Below are 15,877 nucleotides of genomic sequence, written 5' to 3'. Positions count from 1 at the left end.
AAATTTAATAAAAGGAAACTATACTACCACTTTTTAAAAAAATCTTTTCAACCTCTCTAGTATAGTAACATTAGAATCGCATTAGAATCACTAATGCTGGGTCAGATTCTATAAGTCAAGGACATTGGTATTTACAAAGATACCAAGAAATATTCTATAGAGGGGATCACTACCTTCCCTGAAGGGAAAGTTAAATCAGTAACCTTCTTAGCTGCGAGAGTACGAGTATAGTCATATTGTGCAATGTATTCAGGTTGGTAGGTTACTCAGTGGAAGTGACAACAACTCCTTGGGGAAGTTGCTGTAAGAAAGAGGTAATGAAGCATTGACCAAATGTCTATGATTTATCAACAGGTCAGAGTTGTGAGCACAAGACACAATGCATGCCCAAAAGAATCCATAATATAGTATGGGTACTACACAAAACCTTTAATGATACCAGTGGACTAAGAAAACTGATTCAGAATGAGTCAATTAATTCTTATTTATTAATTGTCTACTATGTGCCAGGGTTTAGGTTGTTGGAGATACAAAGAAAAGACAAAAAATATTAATAATCGTCAAGGATTTAATTGGTGAGACAATTTAATGGATGAGACAACATGCTAACAGCTATGTATAAAGCAGATATATCCAGGAAATATTGGGGATCATCTCATAAAGAAGGAAGACAGTAAGATTAGAAAACTGAACACGACTTGCTGCAGAAGCTAGGAATTTAGCTGAGACTGAAAGTAAGCCAAAGAAGCTAGAAGCTGAGAAGGGTAGAAAGTTACAGGCATTCAGGACTGCCAGTTAAAATACTCAGTTGTCAGTGTGTCATTTAGGAGGAACAAGGAAGCCAGTGTCACTGATTCACCAAATATATTGAGGGAAGTGAGAAATAAGAAAACTGGAAAGGATAAAAGGGGCTTTGGCTTCTGTTATGAGTTGGAGAATCTCACACCTGGGGGCATTTAGACATGGAGAACTACAAGTGGATATGGGATTCACCTTCTGTAATCATGTTAAATTAAATCCATTCAGCAGGATGCTTATAAAGATGGAGGTGCCAGTCTGCAGACCTGCTCCCCAAAAAAGACTGCCCCAGGTTTCTGGGGTGGGAGTGAGGGGTAGAGGAAGAGAGGCAATCAAACCACATGAAATAAAGGGGGGAAAAAGACAGAAAAAGGCAGGGGAGAGACTGAGAGAGAGAAACTAATTCAGTTCCTTGATGCTACTGATGTTCTAATCTATCTTCCTTTAGCAGGCATTGATAGCTTTGCCATGTCTGGTGATTGACTGATTGACTTACTCTGGGTTTTGAATTGATTTGAAGAGTAGCCAATAAACTTAGTTATAGAAAAAAACAACAACATTATAATGGGTTTTAGTTAGGAAGTTTAAAATGAAGAAGATTGAGAAAATTGAGGAAAAAAGAGAGCTGAGGCAGATGTCAGTGTAGTAAATAGAATACTAGGCCTGGAGTCAGGAAGATCTGCATTCAATCAAAAATGAGCTGGAGAAGAAAATGGCAAACTATTCCAATATCTTTGCCAAGAAATCCCCAAATGACATCACAAAGAGTTAGACATGACTGAAAAATGACTGAACAATAATACTGGACGTACAGAAAGAAGTTTGCTAACATTAAAAAACAACAACAACAACAAAACCCTTACATTCTGTCTTGGAATCAATAAGAAATATCAGTTCCAAGACAGAAGAATAATAAAGGCTAGGCAACTGGGATTAAGTGACTTACCCAGGGTCACACAACTAGAAGTGCCTGAGGTCATATTTGAACCGCCTGTCTCTACAACTGGCTCTCTATCCATTGAGTCACCTAGTTTCCCCTAACGTTTTTTAATATGTTTATATATGTGACTACAGCACTCAAGTAATACAGAGGCTTGAAAGGGAACATAGGGTAATCAGGTAAAAATGCTATTTATGTTAACATAAATAGTACATATTACTATGAACCTTAGCACATCTTGCTGATGTTTTTATTAAGGTCAATTTGTAAATAATATAGAAAAAACTTCTAGTAGCAATTGTGTTAGATGAATGTAGGTACCTGTTACAATAAAAGTATCTTCCAGGTGTATTTCTAAGTGAACCAAAAAAACAGGGAAGAAATATGGAAAGAGATCTTAATTTTTCCTCTTTGCCTGGGAAGTAGCATTATAAGCATCCTAAGGCAGTGATGTCAAACTCAAATAGAAATGAAAAGCCAATAAACCCTATATTAGGATACCTGAAGGAAGCATACCACATAGTAACATTTTCTCTATTCTATTTTTATATATTTTGCCAAATATTTCCCAAAATTTTAATCTGGTTCAGTTGCTGTTTGACACTTCCCCTCCAAGTATTTCCCTCTAAAAGAAATATTGAACTTAAATTTCTTAAGAAACTATACTTGAATTTAGACAAATTTGTACTTTGAAAAATCATTGTTGATCTTATTGTCAAATCACATCAACAGTCTGTCACAGTTTGAATCTTGCAATATATAAATGTTAACCACATTTCCTTTCAGATATTAGAGGCAAGTTTTAATACAGGATGAACAGCTTGAAAATATGAAATTATATTGAGTTGGTAACATGAAAGAAATGTCTTCAAGGCACTAGAAAATCATCTTCTAAAGATGGTAGCATAGTGGATGGAGTTCCAGCTCTGGAGTCAGAACACCTGGTTCAAATCTGACCTCAGGCTGTGTGCCTTGGCCAAGTCACTTGACCTCAATTGCATAGCCCTTGCAGCTTTGAATCAATATCAACTCTGAAAGAAGGTAAGGGTTTTTTAAAATTATCTTCATAGTAACTTAGGGAAAATTCATAAAAGTTCACAAATTAGAATGGGGCAATAAAATACAATAGAACTCTCAAGAATCATTCTTGCTTCCCCTTAAAAATCAAGGATGCTTCCCTAAGATTGAATAAATGAAATAGTTCATAATTTTATAGAATACACGTATTTGCATTTATTATACATTGTTTATATACTTTATACAGATAATCTGTATAGTAATGAAGTCTGAAGATTACATATATTCACATATGTACACATCTCTAAAAGTACATAAATATCACCACCAAAAAATATGGTCATAGCTGCTCTAGCCATAATTTAACTGGAGTTTTCACAGCAATTCTGTCTTCCTCCCCCCCCAACTTATAAAACAGTAAAACAAACTATATTAAAGTAGCTACAATGATGCTTTCATGCTCCTGAGTCACCTCATGATCCCTTTCAACATTTTGCAGTATTTTTCCATTTTTGCTACATAAAACATGTTTAATTATCTTGCCAATAAATTTTGGAAACTTTTGGAGTTCCACCCTCCCCTCACAAAAAAATTTACCTAACTATATGATTTTCCTATGAAAGTCAAAATTTACTAGTCAACAGAGGTATTCTCTTGAAAAGCCTGGTTTTCAAATCTTGGATTCTGATTTGGTGAAAAATCTAGTTTTCTCTTCAAGGAATCTTTTCTTTGCTGTTTTTCCTCTTCTTGGTCATTTCCTAGAATAACAAAATATCTCCAATCATGAAAGTTACTTCTGACCCCTGGAAAGATTTTTTGGATAAAAGTTATTTTGAGTGGCTACTCAAGAAAAAAAAAAGGCCAAAGTATGGATTAAATGTCACTGGATTTAAATGTTTTGAGGTTAGGTACTGGGTCTTATTTTTCTTTGAGTAAATTAATTTACTTGTATTTTGTCTCTTTAAGGAAATACTGTTACTTAACAAGTTAAGGATTTAGCTTTTAAGTCACGTGGCAATTTTATTGGAATTTATACCTTAAATTTTTAGTAGAAAGAGAATATACCACAGTTATGTCTCAAATCTTTGAGAGTTACCACTGATTCCTTAAGGTTTCAGTTCCAAAAGGGTGTTAAAAAACCTTTCATGCAAAACTAATAAGTATTTTCCAGTATTAAGTGAGATGCTGGCCTCTGGACTAATTAATATTACACTCTTCCAGATGAGCTTTCCTGCTTCATAGGAGGTTAGATCTAGATTACACTAGATTATTTATTATATTTCCATCAGCAGTTATTACATTGGATTTCCATCATGACCTGGAGTTCAAATTCTATCTTGGGCCTCTAGTAAAAAAACAAAGAATTTTGGCTTGCCACACTCCACCCCTTCACAGTTCTAGGTACTCTCATCATTGAACCATATCTATTCATACACAAATATGAACACATACAAGTACAGTCTCATACATGTCCATATGTATGTATACAGAGATACAGGAAGAGAAGAGAAAGGAAGGAAAGACAGAGAAGGAGAGAGAAACAAAAATAGGAGAAAGAAAAAATAGAAGAGAAACAGAGACAGGAAAATCAGAGATAGAGAGGAGGAGAGAAAAGGGGAGAAGAGAGGAGGGGAGGGAAGAGAAACAGGAGAGAGAAAAGCAAGAGAAACAGAAAGAGAGAATAAGGACTTGAACTGTGATCTCATTGGTATAGTACAAGAAAAATGGATGAAAAAATTCTTGCTACCAATTCTAATGAGTACCTTTTCTTCTATAGTCTGATAGTCTTCTGGATTTAGAACACAGAAATTACTTGACCTGGCCAGGATTGCATAGCATGAAGCCTTAAAAAGAGATACTAAATAGTTTATTGATTATTATAATACCTAGTTGATTAATTCTTTGTTCTAGCTCAGAATAACAGTACTCTGGCAGGACCATACAAGGAAGCTTTTTGTTAATACATACTTTCTCCCTCTCTCCCTCTCTCTCCCTCTCTCTTTCATGAATTTTAAATTTCTAGAATAGTGTTTAACTAGATCTCAAAGAATATTTACACCTGTTTATAATAGCAGTGTCCTAAAAATATTAATGTTCAATATTTGTTGATTATCATGCTAGCACTCAAACCAAATACCTGTGTTATAATTCAGAATTACAATTCGTTGGAGACATGTATGGAAGCTTACATAAGATTGCATTAACTTTGAAGATGAATCAAATTTAAACGTCTATAGCATGATGCTTACTTTTGTCTTAGATATAGATATGACAGATGACAGAAGAACTTTTCCATCACCTCTGTTGTCACTCACAATTAACTAGAATACTTTATGGTTCACTATTTCGTGTAATATTTACAAATTGTTAATGGGGAGAAGACTTAAATTTCTTTGCACAACATATTTATATGCTATATATTTACTTCTGAAAATATTCCACTTTGACATATTATAATTATTAAAATGAATCCTACCATCCAAATATATTAACTGGTTACCAGAGATAAGGAATACATAAATGACATATTACCTCAAGGCAATACAGCCACATTGTATGTCTTTTGCTATTAAATCTTTTGTCAGATATATACAATACACGGAGGCAGGGTCACACATACAAGGCAGTTGAGGAATACATAAATCCGGAGGAAAAGGCGACCTCCCCTAAATTCAGTCCTTGCTTTGAGACCCCAGACAACCTCTCAGGATGCTGAGGGCGCGTCCCAAACACTTGGCGGACTCTCCAGGACATCTGCTGGGGGACAGATTTGGACGCGAGATGGGCATCCAGATGGCCTCAGGATCCTGCGTCCCCCAACCCCGTGGTCACTGCGCCGCCTGTGCATGGTTCTTCCCGGTTCCCACTAGCTGAGACCATAGCTTGCCTCCAGCGGACAAAAAAAAAAGGTCATTTGGGAAGGAGAAAGGTGGCTTGTAGTCCGGAGAGATGGGGGTTGGGAAGCAGAGGCAGACGTGCGGCACCCCCACCACCCACTTACCTACGAGACAGCTACGAGCAAGAGATGCTTTCGCAACCGGCGGAAGCGAGTCATCGCGATCTCGTCACGTGGGTAGCTTGATTGCCTTAAAGTAGAGGGGCCGCCAGGCATTCAGCTAGTTCGGAAAAGCAGGAGCTAGAGTGACAGGAAAGCAAGAGGACTTTCTCTTCTGGTATCGCTCCGCCCTCTGCCGTGATGATGAAAAGGATCTCACGCCTCTTACTCTTCGGGTCTATTGCGCTAGCGCTCAGTCAAGCGGGTGAGTTCATGAGACGCTCCCTGGTTGTCCAGGTGAACAGGATTAGTTTAGACTGCTTCTTAGCCGCCGCTTTTCCCGGTTCCCTGCAACTTGAATATTCTCTGGTTTGATGGGTTTGAAGGTGTTATTCGTCCGTTTTGTTTTTGTTTTTGCCAGCCAGGTTGCCAAAATAATTTTAGGAGCAGGTCATTTTTCTTTTTAAAGGGTTCTAACATATTAGACTCAACCAAATTCGTTTACCCTTACTTGGTATTTAGATATTTTATTTAGACATAAGAAGTATTGGTCTAACGATTTATAATTTAGATGTTCTCAATTCCAAATGGCACAATTAAATGCCATTTCCCCTTAACTACTTCTTTTATCTGTTTGTAATTGTAAATTTGGCTTATACTATCCAAAGGAATGAAGTAAAGATGAGGGGATTGATGGTACTGTTCACTTATTCAGTCTCTTTTCATTTTAGCAAACCCTTGCTGCTCAAACCCATGTCAAAACCGAGGCATATGTATGACCACAGGAATTGACCGATACCAATGTGACTGTACCAGGACAGGATTTTATGGAGAAAATTGTACAACTCGTAAGTTTCCTTCTAAAGTTCCATAACTTTGAAATCATTCATAGAGAAGAGAACCAAAATATTCAATTGGCTCCTCTTTTTTTTCCCCTACCGCTATCACAGCTGAGTTTCTGACAAAGCTAAAATTGATGCTGAAACCCACTCCAGACACAGTTCACTACATCCTCACCCACTTCAAGGGAGTGTGGAATATAATTAACAATATCCCCTTTCTTCGGGACTTCGTGATGAGATATGTGTTGATATGTAAGTATCTTAGTGTTTTAAGGGTTTTGACAACTGTAAAGAAAACTTGGATATTATGGATTACTAGATAAATTTTCTAGAATTATATATATATGATAAAATATATATTTAATAAAATATCCAAAATATTCTTCCTACTTTTAAAATAAAAAATGACTGGAACATCCCAGTTAAGAGCCAGTTGAGCAGTGAATGGAGTTATTCTCATATGTTCTATAAAAGTATAGCTTCCTTTAGTTCAGATCCTACCTTGAAAAGTGCATTTTTAACATCTTTTACCATTTTATAAGTAATTCAAATCTTTGACCTAAAATTTTCAAAAGTTGTAACTTTGGGGGGTAGTTTTCTTTTTTTTTAATAGTTTTTTCTGTTACAATAGTTGAAATCGGATTTACTACTGTTTCAGTAGATAAAACAAAGAAATATTAAAATATGCTGTTTGTGGAAACAGCTGAGGTATGTTTTCTCTTTAAATTTCAGCAAGAGCACATTTGATTGAAAGTCCACCAACATATAATGCTCACTATGGTTACAAAAGTTGGGAAGCTTTTTCTAACCTCTCATACTACACTAGAGCTCTTCCCCCAGTGGGAGATGACTGCCCAACTCCATTGGGTGTAAAAGGTAAGATGCAACCTCAAATTCCATGTATTTGCTAAAGTGCGTTGAGAGATTTAGATTTGAGCTAGAAAATTAGACTTTGGGGACACCTTAAAGAGATTATTTAATATATTTGTAAAACTATCATCCAACTCCAATTTTTATATTCTTATTAAAATATAAATTGATAAATATCATTTGGCATAAGCCATTAACATAAGATTAAATTTTAGTATAACTGAGAATCAAAAGTTTTGGAAAATTCCACTTTAGTGAATAATTTGTTGAACTCTGCTTAGTTGAAATCATCTGGTTTTAATGAGATTGCCTAAAAGAATGAATGTAGTTTGCTAATTATGCTATAGGTCTTCATAAAATTTTCCATCTTAGAAGTAAAGGGTATCATAGAAAACTAATAATTCAGGGCTGCTTCCTCAAAAATAAGAGATTATAACCTTTTATAGGTAAAAAGCAGCTTCCAACATCCAAAGAGATTGTGGAAAAATTTCTTCTGAGAAGGAAGTTTATTCCTGATCCCCAAGGCACAAATATGATGTTTGCATTCTTCGCTCAACATTTCACTCACCAGTTCTTTAAGACAGACCATCACAGAGGCCCAGAATTCACTAAAGGTCTAGGACATGGGGTAAGTTCAGAGAATAAATATTTAAATGAAAATTATTGCTATGAAATCACAATAATTGCCCATATTGATAAAAAAAAAGTGATCTCTGTTTGAAAGGCTTAGAAAGTATAAGTAAGTTAAATGTTTAGAAGTGTTTCATATATGTAACCATTATTATAATTGTCATGTCTCTTCCTTTGATATCCATCTTAGTGCAGTTTTTCTACTTTTCATACTTCAGAGCATGATCACAGAATTACAGAGGCCACAAAGTCTAACACCTATCTGTAAAAGAAGCCCATCTGGGGGCAGCTGGGTAGTTCAGTGGATTGAGAGCCAGGCCTAGGGACAGGAGGATCTGGGTTCAAATGTGATCTCGGACACTTCCTAGCTGCTTGACCCTGGGCAAGACACTTAACCCGTATTGCCTAGTTCTTGATACTCTTCTGCCTTAGAACCAATCAATACACAATATTGATTTTAAGACAGAAGATAAGAGTTTAAACAAACAAAAAAAAGAACCCCATCTAGACCATCTCCGCAAATGACTTTTCATCCCTTGCTTGACAACCTCAAGAGAGGGTGTCACTTCCCACTCAAGTAGCCCTTTGCATTTCTACTTAGCTTTGAGTCCTAGAAAGTTTTTAACTTTTTTCCTTATACCAATCCTAAATTTTCCACTTTGCAACTTTTATACACATCTCCTACTTCTGCCTTTGGGACTTGTTTCCTTTAACTTGTCCTAAAGACCTTGTATTTTCAGTTTTAAATGTTTGACTTTCCCAAAAATTTCTTCTAAAGGCATTTAGAACCTTAAATGTCATATTTTAAATAACTTTCATTCAACATTTGGATATAGCTATAAATGACTTTCTGTGTGACAATATTAGTATAATCATTCTAAAAGTTTAGGTCACTGGCACTTTTCTTATTTATTTACTTATTTAATAGATCCTACATAATTCTGAGAATTCATAGATTTGTGGGAAATAAAACTATTAAACACACTTGACTTAGGTTTCTGCCTCCATTAGTGAAACAATTTAATCCATATAATTATAGATCTATTTATTACAAGTGAATTTCTTGTGAGAAAAATGATCATTATATTTTAAAAATACATATTTTCTAATGGGTAGTGATTTAAATGACTAACAACTTTAATAATCATAAAAGTATATGAATAACAATTCCAAAATTGACATTTTATAAGTAAAAGGCAACCTCTTAAGCAGCATCTGATTTAATTTTTCCCCCAATTATTTTTTAGGTTGATTTAAATAATGTTTATGGAGAAACTCTGGATAGACAACATAAGCTGCGACTTTTCAAGGATGGAAAATTGAAATACCAGGTATGTTTTGGTTAGGGAATAAAACTTGGATGTTAACCAAAAAGTTACATTAGCACAGATATATTGTTAAAATTTTTAAATGGCATTTCCTCTAAACCTGAATAATTTTCCCTGTTACAAAAATTATCTTAATCTTTAAGTACTCATTTTCTTCCTAATCTTTAGCTCTTTATTTTATTTTTTAGGTAATTGATGGAGAAGTATATCCTCCCTTAGTGAAAGATACTGAGGTAGAAATGATCTACCCACCTCATATCCCTGAACATCTGAAATTTGCTGTTGGACAAGAAGTATTTGGCTTAGTTCCAGGTTTGATGATGTACGCTACAATATATCTTCGGGAACATAACCGTGTGTGTGACATCCTTAAACAAGAACATCCTGAATGGGATGATGAGCAGTTGTTCCAAACTAGCAGACTGATATTGATAGGTAAGCTGTACTAGAAAATGATATGAACAAAGTAATAGTTTTATAGCACCAGATTTTTGCTTCAAGGTATTTTAGATGAATAATGATGGATTAGCTTCCTATATTAGGATATATTCAGCTTATTTTGAACAATCAAGGGGTATGCTACAAGAAAATATTATGTTCCATATTAATCCAAGTGGAACAGACACAGTGAGCTGTTTTCTCCTATAATGATACATTATTCTTGTTCACTGAGTATTTTCAGTCCAGACCTGTGATTTTGCTGGCATGGGAAAAGTCCCCAGTGAGGAAGTTCCTTCTGTCAATCCATCTTGTATTGGTACAAGTTCCTTCTACCAAAGCCACTGCTCTCCAATTTGTAGATTTAGAGGATCATATCAAATGTTGAGATGTTAAATTATTTGCCCAAGATCATACAGACAATATGTGTCAGAGAATGTACCTGAACCCAGATCTTCTAGGGCTAGTCCCTTATCCCTCTACCAAATGGTCTCTCACTGAATTAAATAAGAGTCAATTCTATTTGGCTAAGCAAAATAGGATAAGATGCATCAAATAAAAGGGATGGGAAAAACAATAAGAAAACCATCCAAAAGCTTTCTCCTAAGGTTAAAAATCTTTATCATTTTGAGACACAGAGAGAAATTCATAGTATTTTGGTTTAATCCTTTTGTTTAATTTTGTTTTATGTAAATAGGTGAGACCATTAAGATCGTGATTGAAGATTATGTCCAACACTTGAGTGGTTACCACTTCAAACTGAAATTTGATCCAGAACTGCTGTTCAACCAGCAATTTCAGTACCAAAACCGAATTGCTGCTGAGTTTAACACCCTTTACCATTGGCACCCTCTGCTCCCTGACACTTTCCAAATCAAGGACCAAGAATATAATTTTCAGCAGTTCCTCTATAACAACTCTATATTACTGAAACATGGAGTTTCTGAAATGGTGGAATCATTCTCCAAGCAAATTGCTGGCCGGGTAAGGGACTGGTTAAGAACTTTTGGGGTCTTCAGAATCCCTAATGCTCCTATGGCATTATTCTTATGGTAATTCAGAGAATAACAATAAGTAATTACATTTCCTATGGGATCACTTTGATTTTCCTAAAATCAGTGGAAAAGTCTCAGTTTGGTCTAAAAAAGATTAATGGTCAGCTCTTATAAAGACCTTTCTTTAATCTCACTACCAACATTACTCATTTGAAAATTGATTTCATTTCTATGAGTTTACAACATCTAAATTCATTCTTAGCTGCCCCTTTCAGACTACTACAAAAGCTCCAGGCCTGGAGAAGGGAGGACCTGGGTTCAAGTGTGGCCTCAGACTCTTTCTAGTTGTGTAACTCTGGTCAAGTCACTTAGCCCCAATGGCCTTGCCCTTACAACTCTTCTGCCTTAGAACCAAGTTAGTGTACATTCTAAGACAGAAGTTAAGGGTTTAAAAAAAATACCAACTTGATTTAAGGCTCCCTTCTAAAATTTGCCTGAGCTTTTTTTCTGAGAAAATGTCACAGCTAGCTTTGAGTCAAGGGCTATCCACAATGAATATTCCCTGAATAAACCTATGTTGTAATTAATATTTTTACTTATAATGTTATTCTATTTCAACAGGTTGCTGGTGGCAAGAACGTTCCATCTGCAGTACAGAAAGTTTCCATTGCTTCCATTGACCAGAGTAGACAAATGAAATACCAGCCTCTAAATGAATACCGAAAGCGCTTCATGCTGAAACCTTTTAGTTCATTTGAAGAACTGACAGGTAAAAAGAAAGTAGGGGGGATATTAAGTGGCAAGAATGGTGGAAACAAACTTACACAGTGCTAGTTTGTACCATTTACCATGTATTGAATTAATATTATCATTACAGGAGAGAAAGAAATGGCTGCTGAGCTGGAAGCTGTCTATGGTGATATCGATGCTATGGAGTTATATCCTGCTCTTCTGGTGGAAAAACCTCGTCCGGGCGCCATCTTTGGAGAGACCCTGGTAGAACTTGGAGCGCCCTTCTCCCTCAAAGGACTCATGGGTAACCCAATCTGCTCCCCTGAGTACTGGAAGCCTAGCACTTTTGGTGGAAATGTAGGTTTTGAAATTATCAAAACAGCCTCTATCCAGTCACTTATCTGCAATAATGTGAAGGGATGTCCCTTCACTGCATTCAGTGTTCAAGACTCCCAACCCACCAAAACAGCCACTATCAATGCCAGCTCATCAAACTCTGGACTAGATGACATCAACCCCACAGTGCTGCTAAAAGAACGTTCAACTGAACTGTAAACATCTATAGGATTTATTTATTTATTTATGTAAACTATTTCTTTAAGTTATCTATTTATGAATCTTTACATGAAGCTCCAAATGTTACTTGATATCTTCTGTAACAGAAGGTAGTGAGTACTCCTGTTGTGGAGAAATTATTCACATAAGTGGGGATTTTGATTTATTGTTTTAAAGACAATTGTTTCCTTCTTGAATTTGAGAAGGAAAATCTTTTTTGGGTTCCTCTTGATAAATCAGATTGTGTTAAAACAAGAAAAACTGTAAAGTATTTATTAGATCTTTGTTATCACTATTATTAATATTGCAAAGCTCTGTGAGTCACTACACTACCTTTTAAAGATGATCTATAGGGGGCAGCTGGGTGACTCAGTGGATTGAGAGTCAGGTCTAGAGATGGGGAGGTCCTAGGTTCAAATCTGGCCTCAGATACTTCTAGCTGTGTGGTCCTGGGCAAGTCACTTGACCCCCATTGCCTAGCCCTTACCACTCTTCTGCCTTGGAACCAATACACAGTATTGACTCCAAGACGGAAAGTAAGGGTTTGTTTTTTTTTAATTAAATTTAAAAAATAAAGATGATATAGAGGTGGCACTTAACTCTTCAAAATTCAAAGTGCTCACCTAACATGTTTTCAGATTCCAAATTTTCATCACCTGGAAACACTACAAAATATAATGAACCAAAAATATTAAAGCAACACCAAACATCCAAATCAAAGGCTTATAGAACTAGAGCTGGAAGGAACCTCAGGACTCCTCTAGTCCAGTTCCCTCATCTAGTAGAGAAGGAAACTGAGATCCAGAGAGATTAAATGACATGCCTCAGGTCATTCACACACAGAGTAGTAGAGGCAAAATTCGAAATTAGATCCTGGGGGGGAAAGGGGGGGGGGAGCAGATAAGTTGTTCAGTGGATTGAGAGCCAGGCCGAGAGATGGTGGGTTCTAGGTTCAAATCTGGCCTCAGACACTTCCTAGCTGTGTGACCCTGGGCAAGTCACTTGACCCCCATTGCCTAGCCCTTACCACTCTTCTGCCTTGGAACCAACATACAGTATAGATTCTAAGACAGAAGGTAAGGGTTTAAAAAAAGAAAGAAAGAAATTAGATCCCGTAACTCCAAGGTCAGCTCATTTTCTACTGCACCATGTCAAAAACTATCATTTTAGACTGACAGACAACTGAATTGGAAACCTTTGAAGTTTTCTGGCTAATGGACATTTCCTCATGGAGTGAGTCAGTTTACAATCTCAGGTATTCCAAGATTTGAAGGTGCAGATGAAATTTTGAGTTTTTTTTTTCACTACCTTTTGCTGCCATTAGTCACTTGAATCTATTTGAAACTGTGGCAGTAGCTTCCTCTGGAAATATCAAAATTCCAAGGCCAATAAGGGAATTAGCTGCAAAGTTATTGAAAGAACAATTTGCCTTAAAATATCACCTTATATCTAAAATTCATTTTGATATTACTTTACCAGCAATATGCAGAATACTTTTATTATAGTTCATTATATGTATATATAACACTTATTTTTGTTATGTTTATTATGGTATATTATAGTCCCTGCAGGACGGGGACATTATTTCTTCAAAGTGTTGGGTATAATATGTAGCACAATGTCATGTGCTTAAGACTGGTCCATAGATAATTTCTCAAGCTTGATCTGTTACAAAACTGGATTTGGGCAAAAAACTGAGAATGTTCTTATATTTTTTACAAAAACTTTGTTTTCTCAAATTGTCACTTAGTATAAGCAGTCATTATTACACCTGGTGTTGGGAGATTTGGGTTCAAATCTTCCTAGCTGCATAACCCTGAGCAAGTCACTTAATTCCAATTTTCTAGTACATACTGCTCTTTTGACCTAGAATAGATACTGATTCTAACATAGAAGGTAAGGGTTTGTTTTTTTTTTTAAAGAGCATATTTGATATTTACAAATTCATCTCATCCTCTTAAATGCTTTTTTTGACCTACATAATCAGGTGGTCTCAGTTTGGACACTCTTTGATGCCCTCCCGTCTGCCATCTTGATTGCTTGTTCATTCAGTTTTTCATTGAACAAACACTTGAGTGTCTTCTATTTGCAAGGAATAGTGCTTGTGTAATCGATCTTCCTGTTACCATATTGCTGAAGTAAGCTTTCCTCTTTGTGTCTTCCTCATCTAGTTTTGCATTCCCAGGGTCTTGTTTGGTCTACTTGGTCTCTTTTTTTCCTTCCTTATATTTTATCTTTAGGACTTTACTTGAGTAAAGTCAAAATAATCCCCAAGGAAGGACTTTCTAAGCTTAGCTTGGGGGTGAGATGGGACCAGAGCTGGAGCCAAGGTGGGCGAAGATTTTTTAAAAAATGAAATGCTCTGTCTATACTATGAGGGCACAGAGTTGCATTCATACCAAACCTTCACCACCAATTCCAATAATAACTGGGAAGAGACCAATAAATCAAAGGAAGAAGAGAAGATCCAAGTAACCAAGTCTGAATGTATTTTTATATAAAGAAGTCCTCCATGCTTTTCCAGTGAAATGAGAGGTCTCTTTCTTCCACTAGTGGATAACTACTGTATTTTGGGTGGTACATTGGATAGAGTGTCTGATTTAGAGTCAGCAAGACTCTATTCAAATCCTGCCTCAGACATTTACTATCATGTGACTGTGGGCAAGTCACTTAACCTTGTTTGCCTCAGTTTCCTCATCTGTAAAATGAGCTGAAGAAGGACGTGGCAAACTACTCTACTATCTTTGCCAAGAAAATCCCAGATGGAGCCTTGAAATGTTACAGGATACAACTGAAATGACTGAACAACAACAGTACTGTATTTTATTTATAGAATGCTATCATTTGTTTTGGTTAGAAGTTATTTTCTCTTTTAAAAAGTTATGGATATAAAAAATTGCTTTTTTAATAAAATGCATTATTGGGTATGATTTTTTAAATTGCATTTAAAATTTTAAATTATATTCCTAAGTGTGATTTTGAATTCTGATTTAATTTTTTTGGCCCAGAATTTTTTTTGAGAATGCATATGAAATTATAATGTAAAGCATTGGAAAATATGATTCTATATATATATTTATTTAGGAAACCACTTATTATGTAAATGAGGTATACTTTTATTAGGGTAGTAAATATTGGGGTATAAGTACATGAACTTTTCTCATGTCTCTGCCTAAAGGAACTGAAACAATAGCAGACCTCATTCTACCCTGAGCATGATGAAATCTACAAACTCAAAATTTTTAGCTTATCGTTTAATCATCATGAGAGCAAGATCTTTACCTTCTTTGGTTGATACTACCATGTATACTTGTGAACATTTAGTGCTAATTGTTCTGGCAAGAGCTAGATTATGATTGTAATAATTTAGAAAACAAGTTGTCTTTCATGTCTTTGGGGATGGTAAAGTAAGGGACAACTCAGGGGTTTTATAAAGGTTTAAGTTTTTGTTTGTTTTTTGAATAGATATAGGTGAATTTAGGAGTGCCAGTAACATTACCTGTAGAATTGCCTTTTTAAAGAAACTTGATTGTTAACTTTATTTTTTAATACAAGACTGCTGACTTCAGATGGGTCTTTGGGGATTATATGTATCGATTGTTTCTGTGATTTAAATGTATATTTAAATTAACTTATTTTTTAAAATTATGTTTGAAATAAGGGTCTCTATTTTTATATTATTTAAAAATTTTTGAATGAATTTCATGAATAAACTTCCATGTGTTTAATAAACAAAA

The 15,877-nt window shown here is 35.5% G+C and overlaps 1 protein-coding gene and 1 long non-coding RNA gene across 3 annotated transcripts; one reads left to right on the top strand and one right to left on the bottom strand.

The window, feature by feature from the left end:
- Window positions 1-466: 466 nt before the first annotated feature.
- On the bottom strand, window positions 467-5,882 carry LOC103094404 (uncharacterized). Of its 2 annotated transcripts, none has more exons than XR_001627741.2 (2): window positions 5,757-5,882; window positions 467-3,513 (listed from the first exon to the last, which is right to left on the bottom strand). It is a non-coding gene; the product is annotated as an uncharacterized LOC103094404 (long non-coding RNA). The 2 variants fall into 2 exon arrangements; XR_461388.2 differs by having other exon boundaries at window positions 5,288-5,763.
- Window position 5,883: 1 nt separating this feature from the next.
- PTGS2 (prostaglandin-endoperoxide synthase 2) lies at window positions 5,884-15,877 on the top strand. Its single transcript, XM_001375908.4, has 10 exons — window positions 5,884-6,015; window positions 6,482-6,598; window positions 6,701-6,844; window positions 7,325-7,468; window positions 7,909-8,090; window positions 9,340-9,423; window positions 9,609-9,855; window positions 10,556-10,842; window positions 11,475-11,622; window positions 11,731-15,877. Exons 1-10 carry the CDS (start codon window positions 5,952-5,954, stop codon window positions 12,138-12,140), a joined length of 1,827 nt encoding a protein of 608 aa, XP_001375945.1. The 5' UTR covers window positions 5,884-5,951; the 3' UTR covers window positions 12,141-15,877.

Source organism: Monodelphis domestica, chromosome 2 (genome assembly GCF_027887165.1).
Source record: "Monodelphis domestica isolate mMonDom1 chromosome 2, mMonDom1.pri, whole genome shotgun sequence".
In the NCBI taxonomy this organism is placed as follows: Eukaryota; Metazoa; Chordata; class Mammalia; order Didelphimorphia; family Didelphidae; genus Monodelphis; species Monodelphis domestica.
This window is presented reverse-complemented; position numbering and strand designations above follow the sequence as displayed.

Excerpts from the sequence above, each read along its gene's own strand:
- PTGS2 (XM_001375908.4), top strand. The coding sequence starts at position 5,952 with ATGATGAAAAGGATCTCACGCCTCTTACTCTTCGGGTCTATTGCGCTA. Across the intron at positions 6,016-6,481 it reads GCTAGCGCTCAGTCAAGCGG|CAAACCCTTGCTGCTCAAAC; the intron begins GTGAGTTCATGA and ends TTTTCATTTTAG. Across the intron at positions 9,424-9,608 it reads ATGGAAAATTGAAATACCAG|GTAATTGATGGAGAAGTATA; the intron begins GTATGTTTTGGT and ends TTTATTTTTTAG.